The sequence below is a fragment of the Leguminivora glycinivorella genome, chromosome 1 (genome assembly GCF_023078275.1).
Source record: "Leguminivora glycinivorella isolate SPB_JAAS2020 chromosome 1, LegGlyc_1.1, whole genome shotgun sequence".
Lineage (NCBI taxonomy): Eukaryota > Metazoa > Arthropoda > Insecta > Lepidoptera > Tortricidae > Leguminivora > Leguminivora glycinivorella.
The window spans coordinates 30,050,091-30,060,406 of NC_062971.1; the positions used below are offsets into that span (position 1 = coordinate 30,050,091).

The window sequence follows — 10,316 nt, forward strand, 5'->3', positions numbered from 1 at the left end:
TCCCTCGGGACGCCATCAATGGCATCATCCATCAATTACAAAGCATTATTAATATAATATATGTATAACTAGCTTTTGCCCGCGGCTTCGCTCTCGTTAAATTCGTAAATTGCGCAATGCTCTAAACAAATTTTCACCCCCTCCCCATTTTAGGGAAGTGGCGGGTTAGAAAGAGACAAAGAGTAGCCTATGTTACTCTCCATCCTTTCAACTATATCCACTTAATAACCACAAAATTAAAATTTTGAAAAAACCCCCGACCGCGACATCGTTGACCGATTTTCATGAAACATGGCTAAGAACACTCGCGACTAACTCAGCTTTCAGACAAAAAAACTAAATCAAAATCGATTCATCCGTTCGTGAGCTACGATGCCACAGACAAACACACACACAGACAGACAAACAGACAGACAGACAGACAGACAAACAGACAGACAGACGGACAGACAGACAGACAGACACGTCAAACTTATAACACCCCTTCGTTTTTGCGTCGGGGGTTAAAAACACGTCAATTCGTCGTTTTTTTTGCAGTGAAAGGCAGACAAACAAACAGACACACACTTTCCCACGTATAATATTAGTATGGACGTGTAATACATTATCAAACTAATATGGGAATTGTGCTGCTTATAATTGACCTTGTCGCGATGATGGAACGTTTTATTTAGATCATTACTTACGTTTTGATAATAAGTTTTGGTCGAAGAAATATCACTCTCGACGTTGACTGATGCAACCAAAACTATTAATTCCAGAGGTTTCCAGAGGTCTTGAGGTCAAGTTTCCTTTGCTATAACTTTTTTAATTATGCATTCTGAAATGTTTAGAAACGTTTTAATAATTTGTTAAACCAGGTAATTAATGTTACATTTATTGCTTTGATATGTATTTGTGATTTGTGAATTTTCATACTTATAGTTAATCATATCCTAAAACTTACCAATTGAAACTTTTCGGCATAATTTATTTTTTCCACTCTAAAGCGGCAAGAAGTTTGATTTAGGTGCCTATTCCAGAGTTCAGGTGGGCCGGCAAAAAGTTCCCGGCCGCAAAGTGTGAGGCAATCAGAGGCGTGAGGTTCTGTAGACTTCGCGATTGAGAAATAAATTAATTAATGACATCGTGAAATATTAAACAATGTAGGTAACCCTTTTTCGGGTTGAGAATTTCATCACCCCCTTTCCTCCAGCGCGCGTAGAAGTCGATTGTTGGATACGTCCCCAGTCTACCATCGGACTCTTAGAGGCACGGCCGGTTTCCATCCTTATTTGGTAGATATTCCGCGAATTCGCACGGAGCGCTTTACTTCTTCTTTTCTTATGCGCAGTGCCAAGGAGCGGAATTCGTTTCCGGCGGCTGTGTTTCCGAACTCATATAACCCGGCAACCTTCAAATCAAGGGTGAACAGGCATCTTCTGGGTCACGTCTTTGCCTTTGGCTATTAGTCTGTGGCCAAGAGTAAGCCCATTTATAGTTTAAAAAAAAATTGTTCCATTGTGGCGTGGACGATGGACTAGCAACGTGTCACTGCTATAATATATCACAGTTTAGTTTTCTTCAACCTACTTTTATTGGCAAGAGATACACTGAAACTTGTGTATGTGTAGGTAATACGAGTAGAACGCCCGTTTTGAAAGCGAAGCCCTTTAACAATCAAAGAAAATTATTACGAGCAATTACTAACTGAACCTTTAGTGTAAGTACCTAAATTAAATTTCATTGGAAAACGTATCGTACCGTTAAAGCTTCATTTTGTATGGGATTCCGAGTAGCGCGCCTAGTGGGTTTCGAAACCACAGCGCAGCGAATATAACGTTACGTTTTCAAATTATTTTACCTATGTACAGTCGTGCAGCACAATCAGCAACAAAGATAATGAATACAGCCATAATCCAAAAAATAGTACTTACCTATACGCGACCTTACTTAAAAAAAAATGTAATGACAGTGGGCGTAATTATCAGACGAGAACACTATTTTTTGTTTATTCAAGGACTTAACATGCAATAATATGTTACACGACGTAAGCCACAAAAATCTCTGCCACGAGTCAAAGCGTGTCACATGTTTTTCTGCCTTTTGTATAGTCATACTGTCCATACTTCCATACTAATATTATGTATGGGAAAGTGTGTGTGTCTCTGTTTGTTTGTCCGTCTTTCAAGGCAAAACAGAGCGACGAATTTTGAAGTGAAGATGAAGGGACAGGAGAGTGACATAGACTTTCTGTCTTTTTAACCCCCCTTCTTCCCTAAAATGGGGGTGGAAGTTTTTATGAAACATTCCGCAACTTTTGAATTTAACGCGAGCGCTAGTATCATATTATTGCACTTGACTGTATGTATTTTTATCGACAAATATATATTTCCGTGTGGTGACGGGTTAAGAATTTCACCACCCCCTTTCTTTCTGTGGGTGTCGTAGAAGGCGACTGTGGGATATGGGTTAAATTGTGGCGTAGGCGAGAGGCTGGCAACCTGTCACTGCAATGTCACAGTTTCGTTTTCTTTCAACCCCTTATTTGCCAAGAGTGGCACTGAAGCTTTAGTAGTTTCATGTGTTCTGCCTACCCCTTTATGGGATACAGGCGTGATTGTATGTATTTTTATCGACGTCAGGGCCGACCTGGCACAGAACCGCCGCTTATGGAACAGAATGGAAATCAAGAAAGAGGCATATGTTCAGCAGTGGACGCAAATATGCTGAGAAGAAGAAGAAGAAGAAGATATTTTTAACCGCCTTCCAAATCTCAAGGGAAGGGGTTCTCAATTCGTCTGTTTTTTTTTTTAATGTTTGTTCCTCGATATCTCCGTCGTTACTGGACCGATTTTGAATTTTTTTTTCAATTGAATGTATATGCATATAGATTGGTCCCATTTTTCTCAGAACCCAGTTCTGGTGGTGGGATCCTGGAGAAATCGAGGGAACTCCTCAAATCTGAAAGGCATACATATGGTGATTTTTGTGTTTTTAATGGAACAGCATGCATTTACATACGGAACAGTGACATTTGATGCAGTGCAACTCCTGATGATGGTCAGAATGGAACTCCTCAAATCTGAACGGCACACTTATAGTGACTTTGGTATTTTTATAAGAACAGCATGCACTTACGTCCAGAACAGTGACATTTGGTGCAGTGGAACTGTTCATGAAGAGTGAGCCGCCCCTGGTTAGAGTTCCGTTCTGATAATCATTCTCATCTGTAAGTACTTCAGAATCATCTAAATTTCAAAATTGGTTCAGAAATGACGGAGATATCGAATAACAAACATTAAAAAATATACAGACGAATTGATAACATAATCCAACATTTTAAAGTATTTATCACCAGAACCCCAAAGGAAGGCGGTTTTTTTTTTCTTAAAAATTATTACTAGGTAGGTACTGACTGTACGATGACACATGCGCGCGTTCGCCCGTTTTGCACACCCGCGACAGTTAGCAGAATTCTAAGCAATATGTTCAACGGAGGTAGTCCAAAAAGGGTATTCATAAAATTCATATTACTTCAGTATATTTTTATTGCGTTGGATGGTTGCTTTTCTATTTTGTTCCTTTTAGGTAGGATCATGTTTTAGTGACATGTATTTCATTCGTACTTATCCGCAAATGTATCAATTAGGAAAATCAAAACGCACATCTGGCCCCGTAGCCGAATGGCATTTCTCCGACGCCAAACGAAAGCGATACGCCGCTGGCTCTGTCGCGCCAATACGCAAGCGCGATAGAGATAGATATCTACTAGCGCTTCGTTTCGTGAGCGTTTCGTGAGCGATTGTGCCAATAGATATCTACTAGCGCTTCGTTTCGTGAGCGTTTCGTGAGCGATTGTGCCATTCGGCTAGCCACCCAGAATCGCAATCGAATTTGAAAACACTTTATATAAAGGGTCATTTACATGGTGCGTATGCTCGTATACCTACGAATTTCAATACATGGCGGAAGGTATTTGATTGGCCCATTTTAACTAAAATCGCATTCTATTACGCACGCCGTGTAAATGGGATCTAAATATAAATAGGTATAAATAATTCTCAGGTCAATTTGTAAATCAGAGTGATATGTTAATTATGTTAGTTAAATTTAAGCGATATACTCTATAAATAGATATTATTCTGATGGCAGTTCGAATTAGTGTTTGGATATACTCCATTTCAAATACAAGAGCCTGGTATTACCTACTTGAAACTTAACAAAAGGGCTTACATAATTGCTGTGTTCTAGACGTAGGTTTCTAAAGAAAACTCCAGATTTATAGAACACTGATGTGCTACGTTTAATGCTCGGACACAGACTGACATGGGTTACAACTACCCTCTATATGAAAACATAACAATTCCTCCACCAATAGTAAAGAAAGCTTAAAATTAAAATTAAAATATGACCTATCTAAGCATACTAATACATTAGAAAGGTTACACACTAACAAACATAGGCAGCAGTAGGTATTTATCTGTACACTGGGTTAGGATTGCGAGTGGCACGGATATTACGACGATCTGCATGCGTCATAGGGTCTAAGGTAGTCTCGGTACCCTCCGCCTCACCGTCTAGAAAAACATCATTCTGGGCCACCGATGTGGCAGCAGGCGGGACTATGGAGTCGGGGGGTACACCTTCCCGTGGTATCAGCGACTGGCAAGGCTCATCTAAATTATTTCCACTTTCAACTAAACTTGAGTCAGAGGTCTGGCCTTCAATCGCTGGAGGTGACACTGCATCATGACTTGGAGATAACGACTCGTTGATTGTTATTTCCAGGTCAGATGAAATATCTTGGGTATCACTAGTAGTACCTACGCTATTATTACCTTTATACAATAGTAACTGATCTACATGTTTCTTAACTAATATATTTAAATCTATTATACGAACTAAGTACATTTTATTACCTATAAGTTTTTGTATACAACCTTTTTTCCATACGTGCTTATTTCCGTTACTAAATATATGTTTAACTAACACCTGATCTCCTTCCACAAAACACACCTTGCGCCGCCCTCCATAGTTCTTAGTTTGTGAGATCTGTTTAAAACAAACATTTTGGTTAGCTTCGGATGATAACGACATGTTAGGTGATTGTGAGTGTGATGAGTCATAGTTGTTGTCTAGCGACGCGTTATCGCGATGCAACAGATCGAGACGACAGCGGAGCGAGCGCCCAAGCATCAGCTGTGCGGGCGAAAAACCGGTTGTGCAATGAACGGAGTTTCTTATATTAAATAACAGCTGATGTATTCGCCTGGAGACAGGCTCCGTGTTGCTATTCGCCATTATTATTTTTATACCTCTTTTCAAAAAACCAATACTATTTTCTACTTGGCCGTTCGACTGCGGATGGTAGGGGGGGCTAGTCAAATGTTTTATGCCGTTTGCTACGCAGTAAACTTCCATTTCTTTCGAACAAAAATTCGCTGCGTTATCGGATACTAAAACCTGCATTAATCCAAATCTACTATTTACTTCTACCAACCTATCAATGATCGCTTTTGTTTCCGTTGATTTCATTAGAAAACATTCGACCCATTTAGAGTGTGCATCAATGATTGCCAAAAATTGCGTTCCTTCAACTGAAAACATGTCCATATGCACACGACTCCAAGGTCGTTTAGGGTAAGGCCACACGGCAAGCGGTGCGCGCGGCGGGGTCTTACGCATTGCGTTACAAATACTACAAGAACCTATCTTTTGTTCTATGTGTTTGTCAATATCGGGCCACCACATTCGTGATCGGGCTTCGGTCTTTGTTTTGACGACGCCGAAATGTGAACTATGTAACTCGTCTAACATTTTTTCGCGAAGCTCCCGTGGAATTATTAATTTGTGACCCCTTAGAATGCACCCATTTTCGACATGAAGCTCAAACCTACATTTAAAGTACGGTTTCAAAGTTTCATTTTTTATTTTGCGCGGCCACCCATTTATGACGTACCGTTTAACCTCATTGAGATTACTATCAGCTGTGGTCGCCTCTCTTACCTCTGATAACGTAATCGGCCTGAGCATGTTATCCGTAAAGTAATTAACGTATAAGCACGTATCTACGAGCTCACTATCACATTGTTCAACCCTTGATGAATAACTGGATATCGAGCGCGAAAGAAAATCCGCGATGTTTTGTTCGCTTTTTATATACTCAATATTAAAATTGTAACTTGATAAAAACAATGCGTATCGCTGTAAACGATTTGCAGCCATTTCCGGTATGCCCTTTTTATCGCCAAAAATAGTAATAAGTGGTTTATGATCCGTTCGTAAGACAAATGGCACGTCACGGCCATACAAGTAGTGATGGAATTTTTTTACCGCAAACACTAAGCTCGCAGCCTCCTTTTGTATTTGAGCGTAATTACACTCTGCTTTTGAAAGTGACCGTGAAGCGTAAGCCACTACGCGCTCCTCGCCAGAGGGCTGCGTCTGTGATAAGACCGCCCCGAGGCCGGCGGGCCCTGCGTCAGCTGTCACTATCGTCACTAACTCGGGGTTGTAGTGCGCGAGAACCCTTTCGGAACCCATCTCCTCCTTAATACTTTTAAACGCTTTTCCTTGTTCTTCCCCCCACTCCCACTTTACGTCATTTTTTAAAAGTGAATACAAAGGCTTTAAAACGCTGGAAGTGTTAGGCACAAAACATCTGTAATAATTGACTAAGCCCAGGAAAGACTTAAGTTCTGTAACATTCTTTGGAGGCGTACACTTTAAAATGGCTTCAACTTTCTTTGGTGACTTATGCAATCCGTGTTTATCAATGATGAAACCGAGATATTCGACTGATTTTTTAAATAGATCACACTTCTCGCGTTTTAATCGTAACCCGGCATCCTCTAACCTACTTAAAACCTGTTCTAGCCTTTTTATATGAATATCGCGGTTTTCTCCGGTCACCAATATATCGTCAATAAATATACAAACGCCGTCTATGTCACCTAGTACGCTTTCAAGCGTCTGTTGAAAAATATAAGGCGCGTTCGTGAGTCCAAACACTAAACGGTTATAGCGAAATAAACCCTTATGCGTATTTATGCAAGTTAAGTTACGCGACTCGTCCAATTCCAGCTGATTGTACGCCCTAGACAGGTCGAGTTTTGAGAACTCTTCCCCTCCATATAGCTTAGCAAACAAATCCTCAATACGTGGAACCGGATAGTTATCAACATATAACGCCTTATTTAACGTAACCGAATAGTCCCCACAGATCCTAATATTTCCGTCGGCGCGCAACACGGGCACTATCGGCGTAGCGACATCGGCGTGGTCTACTTTCTCAAGGATCCCCAAATCTACTAAACGCTGAATCTCAGCTTCTATTTTACCTTTTAATGGCAATGGCACAGGGCGAGGCTTGAAAAACTTCAATGGCATGTCCGGTTTAACCTTAAGAGTGACTTTATATTTATTAAAACACCCCAGTTCGTCTGTGAATAACTTAGAATATTTAGTCATGATTTTAGAGCCTAAGTCATCTCCTACTATATTGTTAACGTTTTGTCTACAAATTTGTAAACGAAATGCTCTAAAAAAATCGCGCCCCAATAAAGTAGGTCGATCCTCGCTCTCCACACAAACATAGAACATAACCTGGTTAGTTTCCCCATCGTAGGTGACGGGTAAGCTAACGGTACCCTTAAGTGCCAGCTTACTTTTATTATAGCACCTTAATACGAGCTTCGGCGACTTTAACTCATATTCTGAGAAATACCTATCGTAGATGTCGTGGGGCATTAGTGACACTGCGCTCCCACAGTCAATCTCGCAACTAATAGGCTCGCTCGCTATCGTAACGATCTGTACCATCGGTTCACCATAAACTGTAACAATACTGTAAACACTCTCACCTTGAATGATATCGTCATCCTCCTCTGCTACAAAATAATTCCTTCGCACTTTGGTTTTACACATTCGCTTTAAATGTCCTTTTTGTTTACACTTTTGACATGTATAGTTAATAAAACGACACTGATCCTTTGTATGATTTTTATAGCCGCAAACTTCACAACTTTCCAAGTTACTCCGAGGGTTACGTTGCGCGCGCGACGTGTTGACGGCAAACACTGGAGTTTCGGGTACCGCGGGTTGTGTTTTTTGCAACGCTATTCGCGCGCACCGCACACTTTGCGCTAATTCTAATGCCTTGCTAAACGTTAAAGTGTCAACGCTCTCGGCAAATAACTTTTCTTTTTCTTTTACATTTTCCAACCCTAAGACAAACCTGTCGCGTAATACACTGTCCAACTCCGTTTTAAAACCACAGTACTGGGCCAGGCTACGCACTCGTGCGGCCCAATCTGGCAACTCTTCACCCGGTCGCTGTTCAGCCTTATAAAAAGTGTAGCGTTCAGCAAATGTACTCTTCTTTGGCGTAAAATGCGTATCCAGATGTTGTAACAAAACCTTGTATTCTACGCTGTCAACTTCCTTTGGCGCCACTAAGTCTCGAAGAATGCGGTAGGTATCTTCCGATAAGGCCGACAATAACACGGCACGGCGTTTCACTTCTGACTTGTCTGTTGTTTCCGTAATATCATTAACAGTGCAGAATTGAAACAATCTGCTCCTGAAGATACTCCATTCGTGAATCCGATGGTCAAAATTGAGACTGCCGCCGAACATTACATTTGCACTTGATGTAGTCATTTTTTCCAACCAATTAATTGAAAAAAACGTTCTCTGCACACGTAGATATCGATCTCGTCGCCAATTGCTGTGTTCTAGACGTAGGTTTCTAAAGAAAACTCCAGATTTATAGAACACTGATGTGCTACGTTTAATGCTCGGACACAGACTGACATGGGTTACAACTACCCTCTATATGAAAACATAACAATAATATAATGTTTGCCTTTTGGGATCCAATTAAGGGTATTCAAATTGGCACACATCGGTGAAAACTGCATACAACTAAAGCGAAAAAGCGTGTAAAAAATACGACGCCGAAATAGGATCCTGGCCCCGTAGCCGAATAGCATTTCTCCGACGCGAAACGAAATCGAAACGCCACGAAAGGTAGTCTGGGTAAGTCGCGCCAATACGCAAGAGCGATATCTACTAGCGTTTCGTTTCGTGAGGGTTTGTGCCATTCGGCTACGCACCCTGCACGGGAAACATGGTCGCGCGATAAATGATAAAATATCTGGCCGTCCCTATCGCACTTTTATTAATAGTGCGATAGGGACGGCCTGATATTTTATCGTCTATCGCGCGACCATGCTACCCGTGCTGGTCAGGTATCTTTTGTTTTCACTGATCCTATTTTAACGCCTAATGACCGTCTCAAGTGCTATCGGGCGTTCGTAGTTCGTATTTGAAATGAAGTATATAAACTCAGCGACTCGACTTATTATTAAAATAAAACGGGAAATAATTTCTAGAGTGAAATTAACTAAGGTTTGCTTACCGTAAACATTTAAACAGCTGGAAAACGATATGACGCCGTATCGCGCAGTCACAAAATGACACGAAATGACGTAACTTATCATTTTCATGTCGACGTAAACAATAACCGTGTGAGGGGCGTTACGGTAATGACGACATTAAAGCATTGGCGGCGGGACGGTAACGATAATATTACTATCTACATTCATGGGAGCGTGTATTTGATTGTGAGGGGGTGTGGAGCCGAAAAGTTGTACGAGTGAGTAAAAAGGAAGTGCTGACGTTAGCTTTCAATTGTTTTATAAATTAGCAAAATTTTGTGGGATATTTTCTTTATTATATATTCATTGTACAGTTATAGGAAAGTATTATGGATCTTAAACATCTATTATATTTATCATAAACTTAAACATCACAAATCAAATTATAAGCAGTTATGTTTGTATGTTACATCTTTTTTTAAATATTATTGTCTGTGTCACATGAATCTTTAACATACTCAATCACAACGCAGTTAGGCAGTTACAATGGTAAGTTTGGCGAATCATTTGAAAATTGAATATGTACATTATGTTAGTTATTGTGAAAATATTTTAATTTAAGACATCACGCTTTTCATAACATAAGTAACTCCGCGTGCGTGTTGCATATATACAGTGGGAGTGTGACGAAAAACATATAATTTTAATTAGCCTACTACACTTTCAATCGGCCAAAGCCTGTTTCATCGCCCGAAAGTGAAATGTCACATGGCCTCATTGTCTCCGCTCGTCATGATAATACAATAGAGGGCGGTAAAAAATTCAAGGGAACCTGCGACGGAATCTCAGCTGACGTGATTCTGCCGCATCCTCCCCCTTCCCCCCTGGACATGCTGAATAAATAAGTAAGTGGGTTCGGTTTTATTCGTAGGAGTTGTCGGAGATAAAATGGCG

General features: G+C 40.6%; 1 protein-coding gene across 1 annotated transcript; it reads right to left on the reverse strand.

Moving 5' to 3' along the window:
* Window positions 1–4,223: 4,223 nt before the first annotated feature.
* Window positions 4,224–8,003, reverse strand: LOC125229012. Its single transcript, XM_048133774.1, has 2 exons — window positions 7,845–8,003; window positions 4,224–5,034 (listed from the first exon to the last, which is right to left on the reverse strand). Exons 1-2 carry the CDS (start codon window positions 7,860–7,862, stop codon window positions 4,459–4,461), a joined length of 594 nt encoding a protein of 197 aa, XP_047989731.1. The 5' UTR covers window positions 7,863–8,003; the 3' UTR covers window positions 4,224–4,458.
* Between the last annotated feature and the right edge of the window lie 2,313 nt (window positions 8,004–10,316).